The 27,194-nt window shown below is 42.3% G+C and overlaps 11 protein-coding genes and 1 long non-coding RNA gene across 13 annotated transcripts; 2 read left to right on the forward strand and 10 right to left on the reverse strand.

The window, feature by feature from the left end:
* Positions 1-1,014: 1,014 nt before the first annotated feature.
* Positions 1,015-2,423, reverse strand: LOC145707943 (caspase-7-like). The gene is made up of 5 exons (XM_081785537.1): positions 2,051-2,423; positions 1,767-2,011; positions 1,593-1,701; positions 1,431-1,530; positions 1,015-1,385 (listed from the first exon to the last, which is right to left on the reverse strand). The coding sequence occupies exons 1-5, from the start codon at positions 2,416-2,418 to the stop codon at positions 1,200-1,202; spliced, it is 1,008 nt and encodes a 335-aa protein (XP_081641663.1). The 5' UTR covers positions 2,419-2,423; the 3' UTR covers positions 1,015-1,199.
* A 31-nt stretch (positions 2,424-2,454) lies between these two features.
* On the reverse strand, positions 2,455-4,109 carry LOC145707941 (caspase-7-like). Its single transcript, XM_081785536.1, has 5 exons — positions 3,704-4,109; positions 3,358-3,601; positions 3,176-3,285; positions 2,871-2,970; positions 2,455-2,828 (listed from the first exon to the last, which is right to left on the reverse strand). The coding sequence occupies exons 1-5, from the start codon at positions 4,081-4,083 to the stop codon at positions 2,631-2,633; spliced, it is 1,032 nt and encodes a 343-aa protein (XP_081641662.1). The 5' UTR covers positions 4,084-4,109; the 3' UTR covers positions 2,455-2,630.
* Positions 4,110-4,114: 5 nt separating this feature from the next.
* On the reverse strand, positions 4,115-4,731 carry LOC145707944 (NADH dehydrogenase [ubiquinone] 1 alpha subcomplex subunit 6-like). Its single transcript, XM_081785538.1, has 3 exons — positions 4,603-4,731; positions 4,420-4,556; positions 4,115-4,372 (listed from the first exon to the last, which is right to left on the reverse strand). The coding sequence occupies exons 1-3, from the start codon at positions 4,723-4,725 to the stop codon at positions 4,195-4,197; spliced, it is 438 nt and encodes a 145-aa protein (XP_081641664.1). The 5' UTR covers positions 4,726-4,731; the 3' UTR covers positions 4,115-4,194.
* Positions 4,732-5,082: 351 nt separating this feature from the next.
* Positions 5,083-6,044, reverse strand: LOC145707634 (uncharacterized). The gene is made up of 3 exons (XM_081785192.1): positions 5,815-6,044; positions 5,495-5,768; positions 5,083-5,446 (listed from the first exon to the last, which is right to left on the reverse strand). The coding sequence occupies exons 1-3, from the start codon at positions 5,936-5,938 to the stop codon at positions 5,302-5,304; spliced, it is 543 nt and encodes a 180-aa protein (XP_081641318.1). The 5' UTR covers positions 5,939-6,044; the 3' UTR covers positions 5,083-5,301.
* A 3-nt stretch (positions 6,045-6,047) lies between these two features.
* LOC145707633 (THO complex subunit 7 homolog) lies at positions 6,048-7,089 on the reverse strand. Its single transcript, XM_081785191.1, has 5 exons — positions 6,935-7,089; positions 6,762-6,836; positions 6,566-6,684; positions 6,378-6,523; positions 6,048-6,325 (listed from the first exon to the last, which is right to left on the reverse strand). The coding sequence occupies exons 1-5, from the start codon at positions 7,073-7,075 to the stop codon at positions 6,165-6,167; spliced, it is 642 nt and encodes a 213-aa protein (XP_081641317.1). The 5' UTR covers positions 7,076-7,089; the 3' UTR covers positions 6,048-6,164.
* A 2,169-nt stretch (positions 7,090-9,258) lies between these two features.
* Positions 9,259-11,976, reverse strand: LOC145710637 (diphthine--ammonia ligase-like). Its single transcript, XM_081788431.1, has 7 exons — positions 11,666-11,976; positions 11,287-11,531; positions 10,991-11,128; positions 10,845-10,912; positions 9,844-10,040; positions 9,638-9,791; positions 9,259-9,507 (listed from the first exon to the last, which is right to left on the reverse strand). The coding sequence occupies exons 1-7, from the start codon at positions 11,875-11,877 to the stop codon at positions 9,313-9,315; spliced, it is 1,209 nt and encodes a 402-aa protein (XP_081644557.1). The 5' UTR covers positions 11,878-11,976; the 3' UTR covers positions 9,259-9,312.
* Positions 11,977-12,364: 388 nt separating this feature from the next.
* LOC145710634 (endophilin-B1-like) lies at positions 12,365-14,375 on the reverse strand. 2 transcript variants are annotated; one of them, XM_081788428.1, is made up of 8 exons: positions 14,189-14,375; positions 13,874-14,022; positions 13,777-13,824; positions 13,304-13,669; positions 13,184-13,255; positions 13,046-13,123; positions 12,851-12,946; positions 12,365-12,654 (listed from the first exon to the last, which is right to left on the reverse strand). In XM_081788428.1, the coding sequence occupies exons 1-8, from the start codon at positions 14,316-14,318 to the stop codon at positions 12,646-12,648; spliced, it is 948 nt and encodes a 315-aa protein (XP_081644554.1). In that variant the 5' UTR covers positions 14,319-14,375; the 3' UTR covers positions 12,365-12,645. The 2 variants fall into 2 exon arrangements, with proteins under 2 accessions (XP_081644554.1, XP_081644555.1); XM_081788429.1 differs by lacking the exon at positions 13,777-13,824.
* Positions 14,376-14,398: 23 nt separating this feature from the next.
* LOC145710636 (tubulin epsilon chain-like) lies at positions 14,399-16,639 on the reverse strand. Its single transcript, XM_081788430.1, is given in 8 exon segments — positions 14,399-14,701; positions 14,748-14,799; positions 14,878-14,995; positions 15,121-15,317; positions 15,608-15,843; positions 15,955-16,117; positions 16,159-16,378; positions 16,441-16,639. Coding segments are annotated over 8 exon segments (1,419 nt in total). The 5' UTR covers positions 16,617-16,639; the 3' UTR covers positions 14,399-14,444.
* Positions 16,640-16,905: 266 nt separating this feature from the next.
* On the reverse strand, positions 16,906-17,909 carry LOC145707393 (putative protein-lysine deacylase ABHD14B). Its single transcript, XM_081784913.1, has 3 exons — positions 17,873-17,909; positions 17,209-17,560; positions 16,906-17,157 (listed from the first exon to the last, which is right to left on the reverse strand). Exons 1-3 carry the CDS (start codon positions 17,907-17,909, stop codon positions 16,953-16,955), a joined length of 594 nt encoding a protein of 197 aa, XP_081641039.1. The 3' UTR covers positions 16,906-16,952.
* A 38-nt stretch (positions 17,910-17,947) lies between these two features.
* On the reverse strand, positions 17,948-21,516 carry LOC145710157 (ruvB-like 2). Its single transcript, XM_081787857.1, is given in 10 exon segments — positions 17,948-18,281; positions 18,329-18,433; positions 18,479-18,607; positions 18,656-18,778; positions 18,827-18,960; positions 20,630-20,757; positions 20,799-21,073; positions 21,118-21,288; positions 21,337-21,377; positions 21,380-21,516. Coding segments are annotated over 10 exon segments (1,380 nt in total). The 5' UTR covers position 21,516; the 3' UTR covers positions 17,948-18,143.
* A 420-nt stretch (positions 21,517-21,936) lies between these two features.
* On the forward strand, positions 21,937-23,620 carry LOC145710160 (uncharacterized). The gene is made up of 3 exons (XR_014135015.1): positions 21,937-22,131; positions 22,628-22,972; positions 23,323-23,620. It is a non-coding gene; the product is annotated as an uncharacterized LOC145710160 (long non-coding RNA).
* A 27-nt stretch (positions 23,621-23,647) lies between these two features.
* On the forward strand, positions 23,648-25,050 carry LOC145710159 (putative galactose-1-phosphate uridylyltransferase). Its single transcript, XM_081787858.1, has 5 exons — positions 23,648-23,785; positions 23,828-23,963; positions 24,009-24,313; positions 24,374-24,687; positions 24,746-25,050. The coding sequence occupies exons 1-5, from the start codon at positions 23,651-23,653 to the stop codon at positions 24,924-24,926; spliced, it is 1,071 nt and encodes a 356-aa protein (XP_081643984.1). The 5' UTR covers positions 23,648-23,650; the 3' UTR covers positions 24,927-25,050.
* Positions 25,051-27,194: the final 2,144 nt, after the last annotated feature.

Genomic DNA, 27,194 nt, shown 5'->3' on the forward strand with positions numbered 1-27,194 from the left:
TCGGGGTGCGTTATAAATATCCGAGAGCATTCGTAAAATTTAGTTCAGATGCAGGATTATGCGGATATCAAATCATGGGCGATCCTCGGCGACCCTGAGCAGCCTTACGACACTGCAGACATCCGCAGGTTCGAGATTAAACTTATGCAAGCGATCGACTGGGATGCGGAAATTTCAACTGCGTATTATTCCCAGAAGCGACTGTCCATGCTCGCCAAGTTGAAGGACCACCAGGTAAGCGAAAATTTCTCAGAGAGTTTAACTCTTGTTATAATCAGTGCCACATGGTCCGATATCAACTCGAATTGTCACTGCTTGCGAGCGAGTTGGTCCCCGTCCGCCCCTCAATTGTAACTGCTGCTGCCGTCCTCGTTGCGAAGACGTACTTTGGCCAGCCCGTCGAATGGGACGATTACTTGGCCTACCACAGGAACGGCTCCACCTTTGACAGCGTATATTTTTGTACCATGAAAAAAGGTCGACCCTCTAAACAGCGGCTACAGACTCCACGATCTCCTCCCTGTATGCAAGAGTCTCGTCTACCTGATGAAAAACGCCTACAGCATCGGAAAGGCGAACCTCAAAGGCGCCAAAAATATTGTCTTCGCAAAGTATTCCAGCGACGACTGCGCAAATGTGAGTTGATCGATTCGTGCCCGTCGTTGTGGGATGAAATGAATTTTTAGATTGCGCTGCTCGACGAAAGGCTCTTTTTGAACTTGAGAGATTTGGAGTAAAGACTCTTTCGTTTTTTTTTTATTGTATTTTTCTTTCTGTATTTTTTACTGTAAATAAAAAATGATGAAGTCTCCAAGACTTTAAACATAAACGTGAATAGAACTGATTATTTGGTCGACTACAAATTTGTAATGACATCTTTGCTCAGTTCTATTGATTCTCTTTCTGACTCTTATACCTGCCTAACAATGCAACCTGCATAAGAAACCAAATAAGACATTAGTGCACCCAAATTCGAGTTTTAGCCTTTTAACTGCAAATTTGAGATTGGTTAAATCAAATTATAAATATATTCATATTGAAGGCGTGATCGAACAAAAATTTCAGTTTGGAATGAAAAAATAGAATTGATTGCAGAAGTAATTGTTGCACAAGAAAAGAGCAGTAATTGAAAGGGGCAAAAGAAAGTTGTCAATAGGCGGAAGTATCAATGAAAAAGAAGGCGATAAAAAAGGACTCTTTTATGATGGGGGAGCGAGAACAAGGAACTTGGTGAGCGTTGATTGAATGACTGGTATTTGGAGAACTTCTGTATTCCGCGAGTCGATATACGCAGGATCCATACTCGCTACAGTGCGATTAACTTCAGCGAGGACTTCGTGAATGTCTCGATTGTCGGTACTTTTCAGCCGATCCAAAACCTCGCACTAGAAATATTTTCTGTTCAACTGCAAACAACCCTTTTATCTTACCAAAGCGACAACGAAAAAGCTTCCAACTGTAGTGCTTCTCAGCGAATAGTGTTTTTCAATAGAAGAGTAGTGGATCAAACAATCAGCATCATAGGGCCACCTAGAATTGCTTTCGTTAAAATATTCCTTAACCCGATTAACAGAAAAGAGAGAAATTGTTACCTTTTTTGCACGGTGTTTCCTTGAGCTACGAGATGCGTCTTGCTGAATTTATTTCCTCGACAGGCGTTTACAAAGAAGAGCTTTGGTTTCTTGGCCATGGTTCTGTTTGCCTTTTTTAGATAATAAATCATTATTCCTACCACCAGTATTCCTTCGTAATGATTTTTATCCGCTCCTTAATAGGATCGACAAAGAAGTTCAAATCCGTGTGTGTGTCCTTCAAATAAATGATGTTATTCGCACTTCCATGCGACGAAATCGCCATGCCGAATACTTCGATATTTGAAAGATCCATGTTTTTGAAACTTTGAAGAATGTCCTCTGTGAATTTTTTGTCCGCGTTGTTGTAGATTCGAACTTCGAAGCCAAGGCGCAACATTGTTTTATTCAGTCTGGCGACGTCATTTTTCGCACCGTGTCTGAAATAAGACTAATACTGATCCTGGCTCCCTTCTTACCTCTTATTGACCACAGTACCGGTCGGAGTTCCGTCCTCATTAATCCAAACGCACGAGTTATCAAAGCTTTCGATTCCAAAGATCAAGAAAATCTTCTTCTTCGACTGCTCGACCTTTTTCCAATCATATTCGCGCTTTGTGTAAGTAGAACTAGCACTGCTGGGCTTAGTAGTTTTCGAAGAGGAAGGTGGCTGAGCGTCAGTTGTCGTATCTGATTTTTTCAAACCGACAACTTTCTTGAAGCTCTTGATGATTCCGTCGACTACGTCTCCTTCGTCGTACTCGTTCTCGACTTCGGGCAGCTTTGCTGGGTCATAAGACTTTTCCGTGACGTCCTCCCAAAGCTCAGCGTTCTTCTCTTCCGACATAATTTCTGAAAACGGCGAATGATGAGTCTTCCATGATTTCGAATAGATTTTCACTAGTTTCTCTAGTGAACTCAGGTAAATTTATTGATTCTGAAGGCATAATTGGACAAAAATTCAGGTTGGAATGGGTGTAATAAAAAATAATTGATTGAAGAAATTATCTGTTGTTGCACAAGTCAAAGAACGGTAATTGACAGAAGTTAAAGAAACAGTCAAACATAAGTCCAGTCAAATGGGGGAGCGAGATAAAGGAACGTTGTGAGCGTAGATTGAATAACTGGTATCTGGAGCACTTCTCCTCGATCCTCGATAGGAGTAGGATCCAAACGCGCTACATTGCGATTGACTTCAGCAAGCACCTCGTGAATGTCTCGCTGGTTTGTACTTTTCAGCTGATCAAAAACATCGCACTAAAAATAGTTTCTGATTCTCTGAAATAAAACTCCTCATACCAGGGCTGAAACGAAATAGCTTCCAGTTTTCCTGTCTCTCAGGGAAACTTGTTTTTCAATCGTCGAGAAGTGGATCAAACAATCAGCATCATACGGCCATCTAAAATTTATTTCGTAAAAACGTTCTCTTTAAGATACTCAATAGATAATACTCAACTAACTGAAATGGTTAAGACATTTCTTTATTCAGAATTAGAATTTTAGTCGTGGAGAAAATTGCTTTGAAAGAGTGCCTCAGGAACTCTCTCCTTCCCCTTTACGACGACGTGTTTATTAAAACTGATTTAGGAGGGTTTAATTTTTACCTTTTTTGTACTGTGTTTCCTTGAGCTACAAGATGCGTCTTGCCGATTCCCTTTCCCCGGCATGCATTAACAAAGAACAGCTTCGGTTTCGCGGCCAGAGTTATGTTCGACTTTTACAGATATTAAATTAAGATTTCATGATCTGATGGTTCAACCGTCCGCTATAATATTTGTATCTGCTCCTTAATTGGATCCACGAAGAAATTCAAATCCGTATGAGTGTCCTTCAGATAAATGATGTTATTCGCACTTCCATGGGACGAAATAGCCATGCCGAATACTTCGATATTCGACAGGTCAATCTTTTTGAAGATTTTCAGAATATCCTCCGCGACGTATTTCGAAGGATTATGATAAATACGAACTTCGAAGCCAAGGCGCACCATCGTTTTAGTTAGCCTTGCGATATCTTCCTTTGCACCATCTCTGAAATGAGGTTCAATATTACTGTCTCAACTTATCTCTGTTTTATAACTTTCAATTAAAACAAGGATCTGATAGAAGTTTAATCCAAAAGCCTAATTTAACCTTTTATTGACCACAGTTTTAGTCCGCTTTCCAGTCTTATCATCAATCCAAACGCACGACTTATCAAAGTGCTCAATTCCAAAGATCAAGAAAATCTTTTTCGACTCCTTGACCTTTTTCCAATCGTATTCACGCTTCGTGTAAGTAAAAGTAGCACTGCTAGGCTTAATAGTCTTCGAAGAGGAAGGTGGCTGAGCATCAGTTGTCGTATCTGTTTTTTTGCAACCGCTTTCTTGGGCTTTCTTGAAGCTGTTGCTTCTGAGAAATCCGTCGACCTCAGCTCCTTCGTCATATTCATCCTCGACTTCGGGTAGCTTTGATGGATCATAAGACTTCTCCGTGAGTTCTTTCCAAAGCTCAGCGTTCGTGTCTTCCAGCATTATTTCTGAAAACGGCGAACGATGAGTCCTCTTTGATTTCGAATAAATAGATTCTCAACTAGTAACTCTAGTGAACTTAGGAGTAGAAAGACAGAGAATTTTCTTCGAAGTTTAAAACTTCGAGTTCAAGAATTTGGACACAAAATCAGTCGCTTTAGGATCGTTTTGAAGGAGCTCATCGAAGGGTCGGTGCATTTGCGATTCCTGAGAATAGCCGACAACCAACTCCTGGAAATCCATCTGGCCTTTGCCGAGGAGCAACTCGATCGCGCGAGTGTCAGAAATGTTACTGAAGAGATTGTTATTTTAAAATGGTGGCATTTTCCTTCCAATCACCTGTTTTTGGCGAATTCGTTTTTGATAACTTGTCGGTAGACATTGACGGGAATAGAAGATTTGTTCAAGACGAGGATCTCTGGGGCGGCTCTGTAGAATGCTTTGTACAAGGTGAGGACTCGAAGACGAGAGTTGGCCTGAAAGGAGAGAGCATTAGGGTTAATGGGGTTGCGGAAGTCTTACTCTGGCATAGTCGGCTCGAGCTTGAGTGTTCAACTTCTCGGATGGGGTCTGCTTGACGTATCCTTCGACGGAGGCGCCGGAGTTGCGAACCGCCTGGCTCCTTACGACAGCTCGAGTCAACATTCTAGTAGTAAAAGATAGAGTTCTGCTTTTTTAGATACTTTGTAAATAACAAAAGAAAACGGCGCTTATTTTCTTATTTTTTTGACCTATTAAATTTATAATAAATAGATACCTTCAAAATATTTGTGTTTTGGTCATTTTAAATCTTCATAAAATCAAATTTAAATATTTTCATTGCTATTTCTCTACATTTAAATCTGACCAAACGAAGAGAAACCAAGCTAAACTAGCAAATCATTTTCCCTTTAATCATTTTTACTACTTTTCCTTCTCTTCTATAAATTTCCCTTTTTATTATTTACCCTTTTATTCAATTTTCGATATTAAAAAAGCATTGAAAGAACTTTCTTTATTTAGATTTTATTGAAAATAGAAGGAGGAAAATTGTAATTCAGCTCAGAAAAAAGGAGGAAAAAACACATCAAGAATAACCACAGATAGAAATTGTTTCGTAGGGTCATGTTTTTGGAAAAGTAAAGTAACGAGGTAGAATTATTTACAAAATCGGAAAGTAGTAAAAGTCAAGTAGAGTGCTAAAAGGTGAGAACAACTGTATAAATAAGGAGGAGTGGGTGTTCAGTGAGAAGTGTCGAGAAGAGGCGTTTTTGAGCGGAATCGGGAGAAGTGGGAGGCAAATGACTGCTGCACCCCTTGCGAGTGTTCACATTGATTCACTGCGCCCGACTTTCTACAATGTTTGCAGACGAGCACGCCGCAGGAGCTAGAAAATAGAGTTGAGAAAGGTCAAAGGTCGGGTCGAGCGACGTACCGGCAGTGCCAAGGGCGGCGAAACCAAATACTGGCGTGGCATTGGTGGCAGTTCTTGTGGCGCGTCTCGATGTTCTTGCGTCGGAAATTGTGCTGGTCGGTTTTGGAGAGGTAGGAAGAGTCCTCGGATTGAAAGAGGAGGAGGCAGTTGACGAAGAGGGATGACTCATCGTCCAGGTCGATATACTTGCCAGTGGTAGGCTCGATGATGTTCACTTTCTCGAAATCAACGCCGCGCAGACGGTTGCATTTTTTCAAAGTATCTCCCACGGACACTAGAAACTAGAGTTACCGACCTAGAGCACAAGAAAAATGACTCACCATCGTCGTGGACTGCAACAGTTGTGAGACCGTTGAGTGTTAGAACTTGGAAAGTCCTCCGCGGCATGCCGAAGTTTCGTCGCTGAGTGATGTCGTAAGCTGGTTTCATTTCTGTGAGCATCATTTTTTCTATGATTGATGGATTGATTGAGGATGAGTTGAGTAGTCAGAAAAATACAGTATGCGCCGATTTCAATTTTATAAATCTGAAAAGAAGAGGGGTTAAAATCTAGAATTTTTTAAGTGAGCTTAAACTTGAACATTAATAATTGAACTAGACGGGACGTTTCTTGTGCGTCTCATGTGTGGCAGTCTAACAGGTGAACAAGTCGAGAGGTTCGTCCTGAATCTCACTCTTCTTCTTCCTCTTCGTCCATGGTAATGTCCATGACTTCTATCGACGTTTCCGCCTCGACTCTGCGCATCTTTTGCTCCAGCCCATGAATCGCTTGAAGAAGGACATGCACTTCTTTTCTTCTCTCGTTTAGCTTGGAATCGAGCCCTTCCTTTTCTATAAAAACGACGGTTAGAATTATTCTCTTCCTTGATTTCAGATGATTTACCGATAGTTAAAGCGTCGATGTCTTCTTTTATTTTCTCGATTTCGGCGTTGGACGTTGCTCTGTCAGGATGTTTGTTGATGATTTTGGCAAAGGCGTCGTATTCTTGCTGATTGGACTTGTATTTTCGCGCTTCTTTCAGCTCGGCTCTGAAATCGCATAAAATTTTAAGCTAGAACTGTTGAACGTACGTTGCTTTTTCTATCATTTTCGAGGCATTGGACATTTCAACTTCAACTTCTTTCTCGTTGTCAATGTATTTTTGTCGTTGGCGCTCGTTGGCCTTGGCGATCATTGTCAACTTCTTCACCTGCGAACGAAGTTGAAAACGAAAGTACTTATGAATGGCCCTGGCAAGCTTCCTTGACCTAGGAACGGATAATTGACCTGATATTCCGCTTGATCGAGCATTTGCAAAATCTTCTGTCCAGCTGCCTGATCAGGTTCCGGACTGTTGCACCACTAAACCAAATACTCACTATTTCTTATTTACTCTCTCGCGCGAAGTTTCAGGTTTTGAAAGTTCTAGGCACGTCGAAAGGTACTTTTACGAGTCTTACCCGAAGAAAGGATTTTAATAAAAGTGTCAGCTTCCTGTCATCGCCCGCACCCTCGCCGTCAAGCAACAATCGTGTGCGAATCACTTCATCGTCCTTAGCGGTGTTCATTCTAAAATAACTAATATTGGAGAAAATCTTCATCAAAATTCATAAAAAACGAATAACTTTGTAGACTTTAAACTAAAAAGAAAATTGACCTGAGCTGCCTCGAGTTTTCCGTAAATTTGAGCTCTAAATCAGCAGCTATTTGGCAATCCAACTTTTGGAAAAAGGAAAAGACACTGCCTAATCATTGCTGATTTAATAAACTCACAGAAATGTAACCCTCAACAGCGGGGGGTAGGGATAAAATTTTCACGCGTTTCTTTCACAACGGGTGTTAAAATTATCCTCCGCAAATTTTAACCCTTGGCAGCTGGCTGGTATTTAAAGGTTATTAGGATCCGGCGAGGATCGATTTGAAGTTGCTAAAAATATCGTTTTTTTTTTCTTTTCAAGCCCAACAAATTTAACGAATTTTAAGAATTCCAGGGTAAGAAATTTCACCCCTGTTCTTTATTCGATAAATCTAATTCTTCAATGACAATCGCATAATTTCTTTCCCTCTTTCCGGAGCAGAAAATACCTGCAACAGAAAGATGACAAATCGAAAAACAATCTCTAAATTCTTCTTTCAAATCGCTGATTCCATCTTCCTTCTGTTCTTCTTTCTCTAATAACAGCACTTGGGAAGCTTTTCCTCTTCTTCTCTCAAAAATCTCTTTCACTTCTGACTTCGAGTCTTTTTAAAACGGTTCAAAAACACTCCAAACTCTATTTCCGGGAGAATGAAGCGTGCGGGCATTTCCGCTTCTTAATCCGGTCGAGGAAAAAGGAAAACGGCGAAAAATTGATAGTGCGTGGCCCGCGGTGCTTGCTCTCAAAGTGCCCGTCATTTTGGTTATGGGGTTTTTTTAAATTGGTGATTTGAACCGGACCGACAGCGGCGCAATAATGCGCCAAGCCAGATGCGCTCACGCGCGCCGCGATCTCGACGGACGCCCCGCGCGGCAGACAGGACACGAGGATACTGAAGCTCCCTAAATCTTCGCTGCGGATGCTGTTTTTGGGCTTCTTGGAGTAGAAAAGTTAGGGTGATGGGATAAGAATGATGGGAAATATCTTTGCTATTCGTTGGAAATTGAAGTTAAAACTCGAACCTTAGACCAAGAAAGGGACCATTTTGAAAATTTATGAGAAAATGATAGAAGATGACCTGATAGAAGCTACTGTACGCTTTAGTCTCTTATATTCAAGATCTAAAAAACAATCTGAACAAAAACACGGATCAAATAAAAAAGCGAATAAGCAAAATATCAAAGGCCAATAAAACTTAGTAGACAATCATTATTTGAGGGGATAAACTACCGTTTACGATAAACATAGACAACATTTTGTTTATTGATTTTTGGGAATAAGCCCGTTCCTGGTACCAGTGGCAATGTCCTCCGAGGTGATGAAAGAGTACATGCTCTGAGCTTGAAAGCTAGGCGCCATCAGTTCGATCAGCTGGTCGCGGTGCGAACAAGCGAGGCGCAGTTGATTTGAGGCTCCCGCCGCTAAGAGGTGTTCCATCCCTCGTAAACCTTTGCAGAGCTTTAAACCGACCGCCATCAGTTAAAAGCAATAAACCACGGGCAACCAAAAATGCATGCTGTTTTAGAAGCACTAACTTTTCCTTCAATACAACCCATGTTGTAGAAAATCTCAAACTCTAAAAAACCATTTATTCTCGGGCATTTTAGTTTAGCTATTTTGATGAAAATATTTTTTCTATAATTTGAAAAATATCGTTCCAGCTTTCATCCTTTTTTGAACAATTGCATTGCACATTTTTTTAGTTCCTATTCTTCAGAGAAATCTTCTGAGAATTCAAATAAGCCCATAAAAATACCCAATGCTCCGGATTTTTGAAAATTTATGACATGCTTATTTAGATGGGAGCCGGATATCATTTTTTGTCGTGTCTTTGAGCAAAGCCATAAATCGCCGAAAGTCAGTGTGCTCAAATTTCCCTATTTTCCCACTTGTGATATTTCCTTCCGATAAGAAATTTTGAAATTTCCAATTGTGTGAAAATCTCAGCTCATAAAGTTTGGACCTGGGAAGATTGCAACAGTGATTTATGAGTATTGCCTTTTCTGCAATTCTATCTGTAATAAACATACTGTTGGGAGGAAGTTATTGTTGCTCATTGGCTCATGGGTATTTATTCAAGAACCAGTGGGGTATAATTTATTTTTGGGGTCCCCTTGAAGAGCTGAGAAAATATTTTTCCCACAGGTTCGAAAACAGGAAGTGGCGGGTGCTGCGATAGTGGCGGGATTAGACACCCTGTCCTAGACTGGCCGAGATACATTTCCGCTCCCCTGCTGAGATTTATGGTACCTCCTATGGCGGCAAATCCTTTCAAATTCGGCCGTTAAGCTCTCTCCTATGATTCCGGACAAGTACAATTCCTCGTTGAACAGCGCAGCTTGAGAATATGGCCCAACAACGGAGCAGGCCCAATTCGAGCGGCTAGTCACTTTCAACCTTATTTTTTCGTTGATCTACTAGCAGAGTAAAAGCTCTTCGTGATAGCCTATTACATATAAACATTAGGTCTTCGAGTCTTTATTGAAGAACGAAAACATTTCGTGAGAGGAAAACTAGATAAACGATCCTTTTCGAGTTTCCAGAGTCGCCTCCTCTTGCCAAGACGTTGATGATGAACGACTGGTCGGGTGGCAAGTCAACTTCGACACAGAGCCTGGTCGGCGTTTTTTTCTCGCCTTTGAAGAATTCGTTGTACGCCGCATTCATTGTGTTAAATTGACTGTGCGAAGAATTGAAACGTGTGATTATTTTTCTCTCGCTTTTGAACCAACCTTAAATCGCGGAGAAATAGCTGCACTTGAACAATGTCGGCTCTATTGAGGCCTCTCGCCTTTAGCCCGCAATTAACAGTTTCCAGCGCGGCGGCGAGGGTTGAAGAGCTGAGACCGGAAATCGCCACGAATCGACCATCGGATGCGATGATTTTACCCTCCGTGACTGCTGGAACGGCCGCTGCATCTGATCGATACTGCACAAGTGTGTTGGGAAAATATTCACTCTAATAGCCACGGAAGCGGGAACGCGCACGCGATCCAATGCACTGACAAATTTCATGCTTAGACTTTGCTCGAGATCTTCATCAGAGATCGAATTTTATGTTCCCAAATTTCAATCATTCAATTAATAATCATCATTAATTCGGGTCAGAAATGTCTGAAGAAAAATCTCCTTTTGTATTGTATAGCCCCTCTAACCCACTCAAGAAGTATTTCTCGAATGACCTTTAGCCTTGGATAAAAATAAAGGATGAATGAAAACCCCGTCAAGAAATTCGGCTCATCCCTTTATTGAGAAACAGGGAAAAAATAAATCGAGGTGTATATTTTCATTTGAGCGCTACGTTTTTTGTCGCATCGACAAAATGAAATTCTGGTTATTGTTGCATGCATAGAAGCGTGACCTAGTTAGCGAGTACGGCTTTTATGTAGCATTTGAAGCAGTAATCCTCGAAAACAATGGACACCATAAACAGGGTAAATCGGCTTATCGAACAACACGCGGCCTATATCCCCCACTAAAACTTGATTCAAGGCCTCTTGACCTAGACCATGCTAAAAAAATCTCATCCCACAAAAAAAGGATGACGAAAAAAAGTCCAAATTGGCATTCAATAAGTTAGTTTAGACAGCATGTAACTTATGTATTGAAGATTTTTTTGCAATTCTCACACCCTTCTTTTTTGTTGTGAGAAAAACACAACTCGCTCTAGTGGCTCATGTAATCCGGATTCTTGATCCCTGAAAACAGAAAATCTAGTCGCGAACACACATTCCTGTCGCATCGCTGGCGAAAGCCTCCAATCCGCGTTTCCGCTTTCTGACTGCCGGAAACTCTTGGTCTCTTTGGAATGCGTTGAGCAACACTCTACTAAACAGCGACTACTTGTTTCCCACTTCTTTCACTTTCTCAAATCATCTCCTAAAGAAGCTTTCTTTATTTGGAGGTAGTAAACCGGGGCGTCGAAGTCATCCGAGTGCAAGATCGTTTCTGTCTCCTCTAGAGCGATTTTCTTCTTGTAGAGAGGACAGTCGGTCACGAACGATTCGAATTCGCCACCTGAAAAGGGAGATGACTATATTGAGAAAATAGGGGTAAAGAGAAAAGTGAAATGTACCCCTAAACAACTCTGTATCAACAGAGAACAGAAGAGGATGAAATTCAAAGCGCTTTGAAGCTCGAATCGCCACGAGCGTAAAATTTAAGCGCACTGTTACCTTCGCCCGCCGGATGTACTCCGAATTTCTCTTCCAAAGTTAAGAGCGTCGGGGTCAGCTCGTGAAGCAGCTTTCCGACGTGCTTCCGGTTTAATCCCAGCGCCGCCACTTTTACAATGACGACCTCGAAGCCAAGTTGCGACAAGTCCTGGATGTACTGCTTCTGATCTTTTTGCCAAAGCGGAGCGAGTGAAACCAGCCCAAGTCGGCTGCAAACGGACTCAACTCGTACTCGCTGGTAATCTTTCTAGGCGGTCAAAGTTTTAAATAAAGGGTATCTCCATCGATTAGGCAATCTTTAACGAATTTCAAAATTTGGGAATCATGGAGGAGAATCTTTCAAAATATCAAAGGTCTTCGAAAAATGAGCCGCTTTCCTGAAAGAAGAGCACCGCAGCAAATTCCATCAATTTGCATCTGTTTCTTCATTTTTGCCAGAAGAAGGTAGAGATCTTCCACTTCGTCGCCTTCTGATGGTGTGTAGTCCATGGTTGAGCAGTTGGACTTGCTTTTAGAGCCTTGCGTGAAGATGGGCAATTCAAGCGCTTGAGCAACGAGTGAGATTCCTTCTGTAGCGACAGATTGGTACATTTCCGAGTCGGGCTCGCCGCCATCCTCGGGATAAATGTGGCCAATACACGTGACATCGTGGCCCGATGCAACTTAGCAATCCGAGTTTGATGGATGGAAAAATTACTCTAGTACGTAAAAAAAGGATCGGAGCAGTGAAGCGTGGAGCTACTCAATTTATTTAGTACAACTGTTCTCTAGGTCACACGTCCGTCAAACTTTCCTACAGCGTGAAGGGCGAACAGCGAATCTTTCCCACCGGAAAGCAAGGCGCCGATTTTCATATTTATTTCTTATTACGCTTTCGACTTTCTATACACAAACAATCTACATTTTCTTTAGAACTTTATTTTTTAATTTCCGAGGAAAATATTTCAACATTGAAATTAGTTTAAAAAACTGGAGGAGTCTACCCCCATAAATACTTTGAAAAACTCCTATTGAACAATTTAGGGGTCCTTTTCCGACGGTCAGTCGACAATTTAAGGAGACTCCAGATATTCTGATATTGAAGTATTCAGAAGGGTTTTATTTAGAATAGCGAATAGATTCAAATAGGTAAAAAGATAAAATTGGTACATGCAACAACGTATGATGTGAGTGTGTGTGTACGAATATGTTTTTTTTGCAGACAGTGTACTGTTATTATATAAAATTGATATTTTCTGAAGGTGAAAATGGCATTGTTTGTATGACAAAAATAGAAAGGTAAACAATAGTTTTTTTAAACATGAAGAATTAGGCGGGCAGATTTTTTTTCAATTATTCGTTCAATATTTAGCAGCTTGTCTAGTCGGTCTAAAAATAACGATGAGGGATGGAGAAAAAAATACTTCCGCTCTTGTTAGTTTTTGAAAAATACAAAGAAAGAAAATCGCAAAATAGAACCTTTCTCTCGACTTTTCTGTTATGATAACTTTCTCGTTCAAATTTTCTAACTAGCGGCTATAAATTTAAATTTACAGTAGCTTTAATCAAATACAGTAGGGCTTACTTTAATGATGTCGGAAACTGGGACAGCTTTTGTCTGCGAATCGCGTCGTGGAAAACCGTTGCTTCCGTTGCTTCCGAGGAGGGCCTGTGCATTTGCCTGAGAATGTAAATCAGTGAGTTTGTTAATTTGCCAATTTTAATGCGCATCTTCATTGACCCCGGGGGTCAAGAAGTGTCAGTTCACGAGTGAACGAACCTGGAGTGATTTGGCGTGAGACGCAGCAGCAGCGAAATAGTCGACCTGGGCGTCGATGAATTCCTGGTACGCTCTCAACTAGAAGGAAAATGAATGATCACGCCTCTTGCCTGGAATGATAAGTTAACAAATTCGCACCTGTGTTGAGTGATGCGAGCTCGTTCCTTCCAGCAATAGTTTCAGGAGCTCTTGTTGTCTTTCAAAGTCCGTCTAAAATTCAAAAGCGTTAAAAATCAAAACTCTTTAATCAAAGATCACCTGTAAATTGCGAACTTCTTTCTCCTGCTGATCTCGACCTTCGAGGGTCTTCACCTTTTTCAACTTTGCTTTTGCCGCGTCCAGGTCCAATCGTTTTGTCTCCAGAATTCCCTTTTCCTTGAAAATAGTTTTTGCATCGTTCTCGAGGAATGTCTTGAATGGTCCAATTACACATTCCTTCGCCTTGTCCAAATAAATCTTCTCTGCCTTTGAAATTTCGATTTGGGCGTTACCAGAAGCCTCAAGAATAGCTCCTAGTTGTTCATTGCTTTCTTTTGCTCCGGCACTCGAGCAGAGGAGGGATGACCCGAGTGATTCCAGCCCAGAGAGGTCTTGAGGTCGTCCAAGCGAGTTGCCAGAGTCGATCTGTAAATAACGCTTATGGAATACTTCGAAAGTGAAGGAAGATAAGCTAGTAACTCTTATTTTGGTTAGAGATGAAAAATCAGAATCGCCAGATCAAAAGACCTTACCACCTTATTACTCTCACAACTCGCCCATTTTTGATTGATCGAGCCTAACTACAAGCAGAGCTTGCTAAACGAGCACAGTATCAACATTCGAGCGTACCTTGCTGAGAACGAGCTTCTCCATGCGGAGGTTTGGGTTTGGTTGAACGAGCGCATTCATTGAATCGCAAATTTTCGACAAATTGACTTGCATCACTTGAAAGCGGCGGAACATGACGTCCACATCCGGGTCAAGCGGCGTCTTCTCCACTGAAAACATATTTTGGAATAAATTAACGATTGTCCAAGATAATCCGGCTTTATAAACAAGAATACACTTCTCTTTTTGTATTCACGGAAAAGTGGAGCGGGGGTCACTCAAATCTCTTCCTTGCCATTATTTTTAAGCGGGAAAAGCTTTAGTTTGCAGTGGTACCTTGGCCTAACTGCAGTTGCTCTTCTGTGTACTGCTTCGCCCTGCTAAAGAGGGTTGAAGCATCTGAGGCGAATTTTTTGACGTCGATTCCGAGTCCCTCCATGGGCGAGCCAGGCAATCTGAGCGACATTTTCTTGGAGTAACTTTGAAACTTTCAGAGTTCACTCTGAAAAGCAACTCGAATTTTTTATCACTTTCTTTTCGAAAAACTTTAAATAATTTCGAATAAAAAACAGGGTTGAAGAAGGGTCTGAAATTAGGCAATGGAAAGTCGAGGAATGTCGATTGTTTCGTTTTTCTGAACTGATTGATATTGAGCGATGACCTCATCGATTGAGTGAAGAGCTTCTTGGAAGAGGCTCGAGTCGAAGCCATCCACGTGGTTGTAGTGGTGGAGGTGAGCTTTTCGGCGGTAGAGTTTGGAGAAACGAGATTTCAGCGCCGTGAAGGATGGTAAAATGCTCGTTGAGTTGTGAAGACCGAGAAGGGAGAAGGGCTGACCACTTGGCGCGACTAGAATGGTTAGGGTTAAGCTTCAAGGCCTCGTAAATAGACTTACCGTTGCATAGACCAACCTTCCATCCATCTTGGTTCCAATTGACAAACTGCAACTAAAGATAAATTTACAAAAATGCAAGCAGGTCTAACATGGTCGCACTCAATGAAGCGTAATTCTAGCGTTATAATACCTGTTTGGCAAGACGGGAAATGTTTCGCCGCATGTCCGATAATTCAATTTTGCCTCTCGCGATCAAGGCCGAAGCCGCAAGTACAGATCGTCTCGGATCGCCGCCCACGAGCGCATGCGTGCCCAAAATATACCAGGTCAACAAAAAGAGAATAGGATACTGGATGCTATTTAGATTGATTCCAGATTAACAACGCGTCTCTTGAGAGTCGAGTAAAATCGAAATTGCTGTAAATTGTGGACCTGGACCGAAAAAGCGCTTGTGAACATTTCATCGAGCCGTCTGATGGGAAGATTCAGATCTTTGGAGAGGAAGAGAGGGGAGAGACAAGTAGTGAGATAGTGCATCCGTGGGAAGGGAACGAGGTTCATCGTGATTTCGTTCAAATCGACATTGAGTGATCCTGGGAATCGGCAGGAAGAAGTGATGTTCAAAATACTCTGAAAAGATGGGTTACTTACTTCAAATTCAAAAGAGAATAGCCAGTTCTGCCGATATTTTCTGATATTTTTCAGCCCCGGTCGTTTATTTTTTAATCTTGTTGTCTCTTTTCTTTGTTCAATTTAAGTTAAATCACAAAAAAAGATGGCTGCTATGGCCGGCCGATTAATATATCAATAATGTTTGGTTTAGGGCATTAATGAATGAGCAAAATGCTCAGGCAAGAAAAAATGTCATATCGATTCAATTCGACATTCAATTTGTCAATGCAAATCAGATATTTACTGACCTGGGCGACTAACGAGTTCATCTCGCCCCAGCTCGTCTTTTTCTCGCTGCCGGCATTTGCAGTTTCCGTGATGCGGTGTCTAGAATTGTTCGAAGCGGCCTTGACGCGATTGGTGATCTCAGCGAGGGACGAGTTGTCGACTGGCATCACGGAATTTGCATAATCGGTCAATTGACGCATTGCTAGCATTGAATTGTAAGGGCTTGTGATGACATCGTCGTCTCCTGATGGATACACTTTGTTTTGGGCTCTTTAATGAAATATTCATAAAGGCTAGATAAGACATCATCTCTCGATGAAATTGTTTGAAGAGGCCTTGTTCTTATCCTCGAAATCGAGCCCTTTGCCTGGAGTAACTAGCCTCTCAATATCAGGAAATTCATCTGCCAGTACTGACAGTACATTTGTCCCCAAGCCCGATCCAGTGCCACCACCCATCGAGTGAATAATGAACCAGCTACTCATTGCTTCGCATTTTTCAGCAGTATGTCTCAGCACTTCATAAATTCCCTCTCCTTTAGGAGGGTTACTCACAGTTTCAAAGTAGAAACATCAAATTGACGGTAATTAACTGTTTACGGTTTCCCCGGCCTGTATCGCGATCCATATTCATAAAAGCCAACGGCCCAGTTATTTCCGGAGCCAGATTGGGAAGTGACGGACAGGGCGGGATCAAAGAGCTCTCCGATGGATGAGCGTTGAGACGCCTCCACAACAGACTCTTCCATATCAATTAGGACTGCGCGCGCTTTTAACGACGAAATTGGAGAGCTAAAAATATCATTCCAGCTTTCTGTCCAACCTAAGGTTCTTCAAGTTGAACCATCAATTACCCGACTTTGAGCTCCCTTCCAGAGGACGAATCAGTATTCCGAAAAAACGAGCTCAGCGCCATGTCATAAACAGTATCTTGTTTGGCTACAGAATGCTCTGCCAAGGCCATTTCCCAGAATCGCCGGCCAATTTGATTGCCGCATTGGCCGACTTCGACGAGCACATTTTCAGTCATATTCTGAAGGCACCATAAGTTATTCCTTGCTAAGAGGGCCCCATACTTTATGAGATCGAATAAGGGTGTCCTAGCCTATAAGGCTAATATCAAAGCAGCGCTGATGATAACCCTGACACCTCTTAGACGAAGGGAATTAGGCCTCCTTAATGACTACTTTCCTGTGGTACTGAGCTGCTCCTTTTTCTGAACACACTTACACCCACACAGGACCTAATAAGGTCTGTACCGAAGAAAAACTACTCCAACGTATGGTTTCAGTACCTCGGGAGATAACGACTATTCAGCGTAGAATGATCAAGGAACTGTATTACAGAATCGAAAAGAGAGGCAAGATTAGAGCGATTGAATGAATTCGACCAAACGGGAGTTGAAAAGTTCTGGATCGTCCAAATAACAAGGGTGTTTCCCATTTGGAATCATGAGAACTGAAGAGTGGGGAATGTTGGACATGAAATCAACTGAAGTCGCGCCCAGGGATTTGTCTAGTTCGCCGTAGATGATCAGCGTCGGGACAGTGATTTTAGCATAGTCCTCTTTGCTACAGAAAGGTTACAATTGTTCCTCAAGAAAAGGACGAGAAATGAAGTACCTTACTCTATTAGCACCAACAGGAGCGACTGGAACATAACCCGCAAGACGTTCTGCTCCCTTCTCTTTCAAAAAAGGAACAGAATAACTACCAGACATCGACGGAGAAACGAGAACAAACTTTTCACCAGGATAAAATTTGTTCAAATAGGTGACAGTGTCGGACGGCTTTGAAATTCCTTTTGACTCGCCAAAACCGGGCAAATCAATCGCTACTCCTCTGATGTTTGCTTTTGACAGAGCTTCAAGAGTGTTTGTTTCAACCCAAGTTGCAGAAGAAAACGCAGCTCCGTGGAGTAAAAGAACTGGCGGATGAGATGAGGAACTTTTTTGGCTTTTTATATCAGAAGATTCTTACAACAAGTTGAGAAATTCTGAGTCCTAAGAGCCCTCTTGAGGATTTTTGACAAATGAGAGGGGGACCTGATGACTCAAAAAATGGCCCGTATTTGTAAGGATTTGAAAACCATTCCTAGGTCCAAACGGAACTTTCTTCAACTCAGGATAAGGAAAAACATCGTTTTGTTTCTCGCTAGAAACAGATTTCGCAGATGGAGGCTCAGCCATATCAGAATCTTTCGTCGAAGAAAAAATTAAAATTATTCCAAAAACGAACAACGCCGAAGCTGCGATTTTTAAAATGGTATTCTTCGACAAATATTTGCCTGTTTGGTTTTCGAGTAATTTCACTTTGTCCGACATTCTCAACTTGAAGAATTCGACTTTTGACTTCTGCAGAGGAAAAAAATACAAGTTTTATTGATTTTCAAAGAAAATAATAATATATTTATATCCTATTTTTAAAAAAGGCAGTAACTGTGGAATGGGAAACAAAAAAGTAATAATTAGACTACGTTCTTTTGGATACGTCAGTAATTGAGTAAACAGTAGAATGAATCAGTCGTCCTTCTATTTTTGAACTTGAGTTCTTGATTTCTAAATCTCCATCTGGGCGGTTTTGTTGCTCACTTCGCCGTAGAGGAAGTGCTCTTCGTATTCTTTGAGATACTCGGTCGAGCGCTTCTCGTCCATAAACAAGCCGTAGCACTTTCGAACGTCTTCTACGCTCACTTGCTGGAAGATTCAAGGTTAGGGTTCGGAAATCATAGCTAGAGCTTTACCTTGCTCTTCTTTCTTTTGGCGTGGAGGGCTGCGGGAGTGATCAACTGAATAGCATAGCGGAGGGAGGAGTCGTTTGCGATCTTCGTCAGTACATTCAAAGCCATCTTCAATTTTTAATTGATAAGCGTGCTAAAGAGGGCAGAACTTACGTCTTCCATGTTAACATCTTCTTCCTCGCAGCGCGTCTTCAAAATCAATCTCAATTCGTCTTCCGTGTATGGCTCCGTTCGAATGATAATCAAACGATCGAGCAAATCTGTAGGGAGACCATGAGCCGTCTAAAAAAGGGGAATGAAAATCGGAAGAATACGGGTGTACAATCGTACTTTATAATCAGTTCCACGGATTCTAGTGACGCCTCTGTTCGTAGCCATAACCATAATCGGCGCCATTTCGTCTTCTAGTGCTCTGTTCAGAAAACTGAAGCACTCAATGTCCAGCATGTGGACCTAAAAGCGAAATGATGAAGATGAAATGATATGTGAATGAAATCGAACCTCGTCGATGAATAAAACGCCGGGAATGATGTCGGCTTTGCCTTGCTCGCGCCACTCGGAGACTTTCTTGTTGATTTGGCTTCTGACTTCGGAGGTAATTTCGCCAGTGTCGCCGCTGAAGAGGGCCAAGTAACCTGAAAATTGATTGTGAGCTTTCTTAACTAAATCTGGCAGCTGCTGCTGGCCTCTATAACTACCAAGATGTTTATTGATGGAAAATGATTTTACGGTAGAGCAATTTCATGAAAAAAGAATCATGATTTAAAACTACGAAAGGGCGCCTTATTTTCGTGCTATAAATACCTCCCAGAATCAAGGGAGTTCCTAAAGTGCAATTTACACATTTGTTAGTCATTTTATTTTCTTACAGATGCCAATTTCTCAATGAAATTTTCCTGCTGCAAACGAAGACTGAAATGAAACGAAAGGCCAGCTCAAGAGTGAATTCACCTCATCGTATTTCTTAACGCTATGAAAACCTGATTCTCGAATATAAATTAACACACTAAACAATCTCTATTCTTGTACAGTGGGTTGCGCAGTTGGTTGCCCCTCTGCGATTGCAGCTTTGGTTGCCCCTTTGCCCGCGCTTTTTTTATTGTTCCTTTCTAGACTCGCTCAAAGTGATTGCAGGATTGGTTGCCCCATCGCCCGCTCTTTAGGGGGCAACTACCTGCGCAACCCACTGTATCTGAGTAACATCGCTCATTCATCTATCCAAGAATTCTATTCAATTAATCAATAACCTCTCTCTACTAACTCCTTTCAAAGCTCCTCCCTTCGGAAATCCTCATGCTGCATGAGTCATGGATAGGGGGAAATCACTAATAATTGAGTTTTTTTTCTAGCTTAGTAGGATGGGAGTTTAATACAGTTTTAGAATCCCCAGAAGCTGGGGATCATTTTGACTATTCATAGTGGGGGTTGATCTCGTACCCTGAGGCGATTTACATTCCTCCGAAGTCCCAAAATCTGGCCAATTTCGGAAATGAGAATTTTTGTAGCCCTAACTCGACCTTTTAGAGGTCGTCGACTATGCCAGGTTGTAGCCCAGGCTCTGGCGGTCATTTTGAGCCCTAGAAAAGTAGTGAGGGGGGTGGGTCCCTGGGGAGCTAGAGCCTCTTGTAGTTAGGGAACTCGACAAAAATTAAGTACTTTTTCACAAAAAGTATATTATTTGTATCACGAATGCGTTCCAAAGACTTTTATTCGAAATTTATTCATTAAAAAATGGTAAAAATGTCATTTGGGGTCATCTGAGGTCAGATGGGGTCACTTATCAGAATTTTATGTATTTCTCATAATTCTTGACCAAAAGTGACCTCAGCTGACCTCAAATGACATTTTTACCATTTTTTAATGAATAAATTTCGAATAAAAGTCTTTGGAACGCATTCGTGATACAAATAATATACTTTTTGTGAAAAAGTACTTAATTTTTGTCGAGTTCCCTAACTACAAGAGGCTCTAGCTCCCCAGGGACCCACCCCCCTCACTACTTTTCTAGGGCTCAAAATGACCGCCAGAGCCTGGGCTACAACCTGGCATAGTCGACGACCTCTAAAAGGTCGAGTTAGGGCTACAAAAATTCTCATTTCCGAAATTGGCCAGATTTTGGGACTTCGGAGGAATGTAAATCGCCTCAGGGTACGAGATCAACCCCCACTATGAATAGTCAAAATGATCCCCAGCTTCTGGGGATTCTAAAACTGTATTATACTCCCATCCTACTAAGCTAGAAAAAAAGCTCAATTATTAGTGATTTCCCCTAGTCATGGACCATTCAGAGAAGGAATACAGTACCTTGCGCTCGGGAGTTAATAACATCGATCTCATGCATCGTGACAGTATGAACGACTTCCTTTCGCTTCTCCAGTTCTCCTTCGGGACATTGCACGAATCGCACACTTCCAGAGGAAGCGTCGAAGTCTCTTCAAAGCCGATAAAATCTTAGTAACTCGCAAAGACAAACCTGGCTCTGGTGAAGCTTCGTCCCAATTTGGAAACGCGTCCGGAAGCCTTGTCGATGCTGACGACGTCTCCGGCCGTGATCTTTTCTTTCGTGATTTGCTCGATCATTTTCTGGCCGAGATCATAAACAGTCTCCATGTCGGTCGTCTTGATCGTCAGTTTTCCGATCTTTTGGCCGGTTCCGGTCGCGGGTCGCTCAATTTCAATTTCGACGACTTCTCCTTCCAGAATTTCCGCTTCTTCCTTGATCCTTACTCCAATCGACTTTCGAAACGCCTGAAAAATCATTTGAAAAGAGAGCCAAATACCGGCGTTCGTACCTGCGTCAAAGCTTCAGTCTTGCTCATGTCGTGTGAGAAGATTTCTGAGGCTCCCATTGCCGTAAAAGGCGTGTCCTTGCCCAAAGACTGCGCCATACCCATTGCAATGGCTGTTTTACCCGTTCCAGGCTGTCCGGCAATTAGGACTGCTCGGCCAGCGATGCGTCCAGACTACGAAAGAAGTCACTTTCATTTTTCACAAAAAGCTAGTCAGCTGACCTTTGCCATTTGAAGCATGACCCCAGCGCCTCGACGGGCTTTTTCTGTCCAACCATTCCCTGTGAAGTTTCCCGCGGCTCCAGCTCATCGGAAAGACCTAATCCGCGAATGTGAGAATGAGCAGACACTCGCTCGATTCTGGTCGTATCCCGCACTTCTGTCAAAACCTTCGAATCCATTCTAAAAACGCACGAGTTATTTTTTATTGCAAAATTTCGAGAAAAATTAAGAGGTTAACAAATTTTCTTGACGAAAGTCTTTCTCGTTACATAGAAATTACGATCTGCAAATATTTACGCTTTTTTGCTCTAATAAAGCGGCGAAAATCAAGTCGAGAAGAATAGGAAGAAAAATTGCGAATTCTTTCGCGGCGCGGCCAATCAGCGCTTGAGAAGGAGCCAGAGAATCTTCCGTCTCAAAAATCGTCGGATTCTACAGATGCTCCGAAATTTACGTATACGAGCCGCTAGGAAGGGATTTAGAGACAGCTTTTCATCCAAAAAGAGATTAAAATTCTAAACAGACGATTTTAATAATAATTCAAAATTTTTCTCTCAAAAGAAGCTCTAGAAAAACAACGCTGATCCCGTTTTAAAGCTACTACACGAAATACGGAATCTCCCGAAATGCAACAGATGCGGAAATCAAGAAGGCGATAAATGCGTACACTCTGAATAATGCTTTCAAATCTCCTTTTTCTGCGCCCCTGCCGAAGAGTCCCAAAAGCAGACTTGGACTTGTTGCGATTTTTGCGGCAAGGGATCAGTTTGCCAAATATATTCTCATTTATCAGAGGTACATTCATATCCTAGTTATATAAAATGTTGAAGCAGCAAAAATTCATGGAACTCTTATTGATACACCGCATAAAGTCTTCATTATAAATTGTGAAATGATATCCAAGAGGCACGATATTAGGGAAGTTTCAAAATTTTGTGACATGGCAAAAATTTTGAAGTTTCCCATGACGAACTCACACTATTTCCTTAAGCTCTTCATTTTAGCATTTTTACTTTGGAAATCGTCGATAGCTCTCCGTTTTATTTCAAATTGTTTACAAAAGATCGAGCGCCACATTTAGCGTGTTACTCAACAAATACCATCTTGACCTAAATTGTATACCTAGGACTCCCCAGCAATTTCAAATTTATTCAATCCTCAGATCAGATTGATAATATAGTTCAAGTTGGAAAAAATCGAGTAAGGTAATTATGAGTATCTTGGGCTGCTCGTATTCAAAATAAGATTGAAAAGGGGGAATTTTAAAAATCATTGACAAATAACTCTTTAGACAAGCTTACAACATCTGGGTAGACGAACGTAATCTTGGAAAGGCGATGGCAACTGCTCTCTATTCTAAAAATCATCTTCTCGTCTGACGATCAAAATAAAAGAAAACAAGGAAGAGAACGCGACGAAAAATGAACACAACTTAAGTGCCGATTATTTGAACAGAAGACTGGCCGAGGAACAGAAAGCAGCGTGGAGTGGAACCAGTTCAAGACAAAAAACAGTTGATGAAAACAAGAGGGATGAGAAAGCAACAGAAAACAATAGAAGCTCAACAGAGAAAAGTGAGATAAAAGGAGAGACTGTTCTAAAAGGCGAAATTGAACAAGAACCTATTCTCCCGAAGGTAATTGTTTACACAGCCAATACGGTATCTCCCATAAAAGTGCTTTCTTGCTGCGAAAATGAAACTAGGGCATTCTCTTTTTTGAACGACCCACGATGTTTGCCATGTTCTCTTGGGTCGATCTAAGGCTCCATATAAAAACGCAAACCTATTCGAGTACGACTCAGTTTAAATAATCTTTATTTTTAACCAGAAGATGTTCATTAATGCTTTTTATAAAATATTCTACAGCGAAACAAGCAGTTCCCCAAGTCTGAGTAACCTGAGTTACTCGTAGTACGTAAATAAAAGATATAAATGAAAATTAGCCCCTCGTCTCATTGTCTGCAAAACTTTGAATTTTATTTCAGGGAGTCGGTGTAGCACTGAGCGCAGGTCTACTACTATCACTTCGTTCTCCATTGGGCAAACGATTTCTTGCCCCTTTCTTGACTGCTTTATTGGTCCCTTTCGCTGCGATTTTCTATTACTTGTTCGAAGATGGTAGAAGTATTTCCGACGATCCGAACTCTTCTTATCCAAGAGAATCGATAATTGAAATGAGGCGGAAAAGAAGAGAACGCGAAAGTTTAGATTCGATTGAGCACAAAGACACCTGATATTCTTCCCTGAAGTTCTTATATTTAAAATCATACGGATACTAGCTGCTAAGAAGCATCTAAAACTATTGATTCAAGAATGGCATTCGACCCGACAGAGCATCCGCATAGAAGGTTCAACCCGCTGCTAGACGAATGGGTTCTAGTTTCGCCGCATAGAATGAAGCGACCATGGAGCGGCCAAGTCGACCCGCCAGAGATGGACGATGTTCCTGTAAGTAGCTTACTCCAGTCCTTTCTCGTCAACGATGATTAGGAATACGATCCGAAAAATCCCCTCTGTCCTGGAAATACGAGATCGAACGGAGAAAAGAACCCGGAATACGAAACAACTTTCGTCTTTCCCAACGATTTCCCTGCTATTCTTACGGATACGCCTGAGCCTCCCAAGGGTAACAAACCCTCTTTTTCAAGCATTAGATATCAAACGATTTTAGATGAGAAGCCAAAACTGTTCAGAAGCGCCCCCGTCCGCGGCGAATGCAAAGTCATCTGTTTCCATCCAAAAACAAACGTCACTTTGGCCAAAATGAAGACGGAAGAGCTCAACCAAGTTGTGGACGCCTGGGTTGAGCAAGCAACGAATCTCGAAAAGTACAAATGGGTGCAGATCTTTGAAAATCGAGGGAAAATGATGGGCTGCTCGAATCCACATCCGCATTGTCAGATTTGGGCGACTGATGTTTTACCAACGCTCCCAGAAAAAGCTGATAATTCGCAAAGAAAATATTTCAAGGAACGGGTTTTCCGGTTCTGGTTTGATTTAATTGAATGATTCTGCTTTTGAAAACCCACTGAAAAGGAAGAAAACACGCCGATGCTTGACGATTACTGCAAAGAAGAGCTCTCTCGTCGCGAAAGAATCGTAGTCGAAAACGATCACTGGCTAGTGGTCGTTCCTTACTGGGCGACTTGGCCTTACCAGACGCTTGTTTTGCCCAAGTTTCCGATGAAACGAATTCAGGAACTTGGAGCATCTGAAAGAGCGGAGGAGAAGATTTCCTTTGGAAACATTATCAATCAGTTGACAATCAAGTACGACAATCTTTTCAAATGCAACTTTCCGTACTCCGGCGGATTTTATTCTGCGCCCAACGGATCTGAAGGAAAAGGGAAAAGATCAACCTTTATTACAGCTTAATCGTAATAAAAGACTTCCTTCTATCCCAACTTGAGACGATGCTCATTGGACATTCCACGGGCACTTTTACCCGCCACTCCTGAGATCCGCTTCTGTTAGAAAATTCATGGTCGGTTTCGAAATGCTCGGAATGCCACAGCGCGATCTCACAGCTGAGCAAGCGGCCAAAACCCTTCGCGATTTGCCACAAGTTCATTATACAACGCAACAATGAGAAACAAAAACTACCATTCTAGTGTTATATCCAATTATCTGTACCAACTGCTAATTACTTCGTGATTTCTGTCAAATGTTAAAAGACATCAATTCCAAAAATTCAATTTTCAATTTAAATTTTATTTAATTTCAACGAATTTCAATTGATAAAAATGACTTCAGAGAAAATGGGAGACCGGAGAAGCACGATCGAGGGAGAGTCATTTTTCATGGAAACAGCTCGAGAGCTCCTCAGAGATAAATACATACTCATCATTGGCGATTCAGTGCAGGGGTGTGCATTCGGCTCTCGGGCATTCGGCTGCCCGACAAATTTTTCGGGCAAATCAGGTTCGGCTCGGCTCTCGGTCGGCTGGTGACCTGAAATTCTCTCGGGCAGGTTCGGGCAGGCTCGGGCATTCGGGCAATTCGGCCCAATCTTCGGGCAACCGGGCACCCGGCCAAAGTTAGAGAGTAAGAAAGAATTTTACAGAGATCTGTGCTTGATTCTTCGACTGATATCTACCAATAACCTTATAAATTGATAATCCAAAATTTTGCCATCAGAAATTTGGCCGATTTTCCTCAAAATCGGTTGTTTTTTGAGCTCAGATTTATATTAATTTTCCGAAAATCATTGCCCGAAATGCCCGAAAATTAGCCCAAATTGCCCGAGCCGAAAGTTGAGCCGAAGCCGATTCGGGCACTTCGGGCACCTCGGCTCGGCTCGGCTTTCGGCCGGCCCAACACTGATTTTTCGTTTCGGCTCGGCCCTCGGTCGGCCCGACACCCGATTTCGGGCCGAATGCACACCCATGATTCAGTGCAGGTACGTTATTTGAATTGAAATCAAGGAAGAGTACGAAAGTTAACAAATACCATCTAGCGCTGCGTTTACAAAGACCTGATTGCGCTGTTGGAGGACGGTTGCATGATGACTGAGAAGGAAAAGCGAGCGAAGTTGGAGCCCTGTTATAGAGGCGATCGACTGGTTGCGGAGACAGAAGCTTGCAACGGAACGCACTTTTGCGAGGTTCGCGAGTGGCGAGGTATTCCGAAGAATGAAGCGTGGGAAGATAGTATTCTCATTAGATTCATTTTCACAACGAAAGTACATAGGAACCGGTTATCAAATACAAGAGATAGGACCCGACTCAGATAGTTCTTCTCTTATAATTTTAAACCGGGTTGAAGCGACGCATTGGAAAATATGATCACTTTGTACACGGAGGATCATTTTCCCGACGTAATTTACATGCAGAGCACGTTTTGGGACATAACCAGATACGGAGATGGCATAGAATTAAACGGACAGCGATTTTTCCTCAATACACCTGGAATCTCCGTCTATTGGTCGATCACGTGGACAAATTGTGGAAAAAGGAAGAGTTGAGACGCGCAGAACATGTGCGAAATCATGGACCGCCGGCAAATCCTAGAGATTTAGATCGGCCGTTGAAGATTTGGCGCAGCGCTCTTCCGATCGGCAGACACGCACGGGGAGGATTGTTGGTCAAAGAAGTGCGTTTCGGCGAAAACTCCGAGGCCTTCCGCGTAGACATGGGCTTCGCGAACATCGCCGCGCAAAAAGTGATAGCCACCACTGACTGGGATTACTTGGACGCGCACTACATTTACCGAAAGATCCAAAACACGGACAACTTTCGGGAAGCAGATGGCGTCCACTGGAATCAACTTGCTCATCGCTGGCTCACGTTTATCTTTCTACAGCGAGTGTGCAAGCTATGGCGTTACAAAATCGAGTCATCGCCTGAGGAACTGGCAAAAATGTTCCAAGACGTGGCGAACAGAGCCTGCACCGAGAGACCAAAACATAGAGGTGAAAAAAGAAAAGACAGATCTCCTAGTGTTGATCGAAAAAAGCGTCGATCAGAGAGCAACAGCCGAGGAAACCATCATGACGGCCGTGGTGGAAATCATCACAATCGACCAGTGCATCACCATCGTGACTCGACCCCGAATCACGGAGACTGGAAGCAGACCTATCAGCCTCCTTCCAGCGGATGGGTACCTACGCCTGTCCAAACCAATCGTCACAACCCGTTCCAACAATTGCCTCAATCAAACCCCTTCCAACAACGGCCACAGAGTCATGGCTGGGGCCCCGTCCATCCTCCAAGACCTCACTTACCGCCCCCGGGACCTCCTCCTCGATATGAGCCTCCTCCAAGGCAGCATGTGCCTCCTCCAAGGCTCCAGTACCATCCTCCAGGTCCTTTCAGACCCATTTTAACCCCACCTCCACCGCCAAATTCCCAGTCTTACA

This window comes from Oikopleura dioica, chromosome XSR (genome assembly GCF_907165135.1).
Source record: "Oikopleura dioica chromosome XSR, OKI2018_I68_1.0, whole genome shotgun sequence".
NCBI classification, from domain to species: Eukaryota; Metazoa; Chordata; class Appendicularia; order Copelata; family Oikopleuridae; genus Oikopleura; species Oikopleura dioica.

What these genes read in the sequence shown, in the direction of transcription:
- LOC145710159 (XM_081787858.1), top strand. Translation starts at nt 23,651, where the DNA reads ATGGCATTCGACCCGACAGAGCATCCGCATAGAAGGTTCAACCCGCTG. An exon ending in CAGAGATGGACGATGTTCCT is followed by an intron (nt 23,786 to 23,827) that starts GTAAGTAGCTTA and finishes AACGATGATTAG; the next exon opens with GAATACGATCCGAAAAATCC. An exon ending in TACGCCTGAGCCTCCCAAGG is followed by an intron (nt 23,964 to 24,008) that starts GTAACAAACCCT and finishes AAACGATTTTAG; the next exon opens with ATGAGAAGCCAAAACTGTTC.
- LOC145707634 (XM_081785192.1), bottom strand. Translation starts at nt 5,938, where the DNA reads ATGATGCTCACAGAAATGAAACCAGCTTACGACATCACTCAGCGACGA. An exon ending in TGTTGCAGTCCACGACGATG is followed by an intron (nt 5,769 to 5,814) that starts GTGAGTCATTTT and finishes TCTAGTTTCTAG; the next exon opens with TGTCCGTGGGAGATACTTTG. An exon ending in CGCCGCCCTTGGCACTGCCG is followed by an intron (nt 5,447 to 5,494) that starts GTACGTCGCTCG and finishes TCTATTTTCTAG; the next exon opens with CTCCTGCGGCGTGCTCGTCT.
- LOC145710637 (XM_081788431.1), bottom strand. Translation starts at nt 11,877, where the DNA reads ATGTACCAATCTGTCGCTACAGAAGGAATCTCACTCGTTGCTCAAGCG. An exon ending in AGTACATCCGGCGGGCGAAG is followed by an intron (nt 11,129 to 11,286) that starts GTAACAGTGCGC and finishes CTCCCTTTTCAG; the next exon opens with GTGGCGAATTCGAATCGTTC. An exon ending in AATAAAGAAAGCTTCTTTAG is followed by an intron (nt 10,913 to 10,990) that starts GAGATGATTTGA and finishes CGCATTCCAAAG; the next exon opens with AGACCAAGAGTTTCCGGCAG.
- LOC145707393 (XM_081784913.1), bottom strand. Translation starts at nt 17,909, where the DNA reads ATGTCGGACAAAGTGAAATTACTCGAAAACCAAACAG. An exon ending in ATTACTCGAAAACCAAACAG is followed by an intron (nt 17,561 to 17,872) that starts GCAAATATTTGT and finishes ACTTGTTGTAAG; the next exon opens with AATCTTCTGATATAAAAAGC. An exon ending in GTTGGTGCTAATAGAGTAAG is followed by an intron (nt 17,158 to 17,208) that starts GTACTTCATTTC and finishes ACCTTTCTGTAG; the next exon opens with CAAAGAGGACTATGCTAAAA.
- LOC145710634 (XM_081788428.1), bottom strand. Translation starts at nt 14,318, where the DNA reads ATGTCGCTCAGATTGCCTGGCTCGCCCATGGAGGGACTCGGAATCGAC. An exon ending in AGAAGCTCGTTCTCAGCAAG is followed by an intron (nt 13,825 to 13,873) that starts GTACGCTCGAAT and finishes CTCTGCTTGTAG; the next exon opens with TTAGGCTCGATCAATCAAAA. An exon ending in AAGAAGTTCGCAATTTACAG is followed by an intron (nt 13,256 to 13,303) that starts GTGATCTTTGAT and finishes TTTGAATTTTAG; the next exon opens with ACGGACTTTGAAAGACAACA.
- LOC145707633 (XM_081785191.1), bottom strand. Translation starts at nt 7,075, where the DNA reads ATGAAGATTTTCTCCAATATTAGTTATTTTAGAATGAACACCGCTAAG. An exon ending in AAAATGATAGAAAAAGCAAC is followed by an intron (nt 6,524 to 6,565) that starts GTACGTTCAACA and finishes ATGCGATTTCAG; the next exon opens with AGCCGAGCTGAAAGAAGCGC. An exon ending in CATCGACGCTTTAACTATCG is followed by an intron (nt 6,326 to 6,377) that starts GTAAATCATCTG and finishes TCGTTTTTATAG; the next exon opens with AAAAGGAAGGGCTCGATTCC.
- LOC145707941 (XM_081785536.1), bottom strand. Translation starts at nt 4,083, where the DNA reads ATGCTGGAAGACACGAACGCTGAGCTTTGGAAAGAACTCACGGAGAAG. An exon ending in GGAAACACAGTACAAAAAAG is followed by an intron (nt 2,971 to 3,175) that starts GTAAAAATTAAA and finishes AATAAATTTTAG; the next exon opens with ATGGCCGTATGATGCTGATT. An exon ending in GCTATTTCGTTTCAGCCCTG is followed by an intron (nt 2,829 to 2,870) that starts GTATGAGGAGTT and finishes AACTATTTTTAG; the next exon opens with TGCGATGTTTTTGATCAGCT.
- LOC145707943 (XM_081785537.1), bottom strand. Translation starts at nt 2,418, where the DNA reads ATGTCGGAAGAGAAGAACGCTGAGCTTTGGGAGGACGTCACGGAAAAG. An exon ending in CTTTGTCGATCCTATTAAGG is followed by an intron (nt 1,702 to 1,766) that starts AGCGGATAAAAA and finishes ATCTAAAAAAGG; the next exon opens with CAAACAGAACCATGGCCAAG. An exon ending in GCTTTTTCGTTGTCGCTTTG is followed by an intron (nt 1,386 to 1,430) that starts GTAAGATAAAAG and finishes AAATATTTCTAG; the next exon opens with TGCGAGGTTTTGGATCGGCT.
- LOC145707944 (XM_081785538.1), bottom strand. Translation starts at nt 4,725, where the DNA reads ATGTTGACTCGAGCTGTCGTAAGGAGCCAGGCGGTTCGCAACTCCGGC. An exon ending in CTCGAGCCGACTATGCCAGA is followed by an intron (nt 4,557 to 4,602) that starts GTAAGACTTCCG and finishes CTCTCCTTTCAG; the next exon opens with GCCAACTCTCGTCTTCGAGT. An exon ending in AACGAATTCGCCAAAAACAG is followed by an intron (nt 4,373 to 4,419) that starts GTGATTGGAAGG and finishes CAATCTCTTCAG; the next exon opens with TAACATTTCTGACACTCGCG.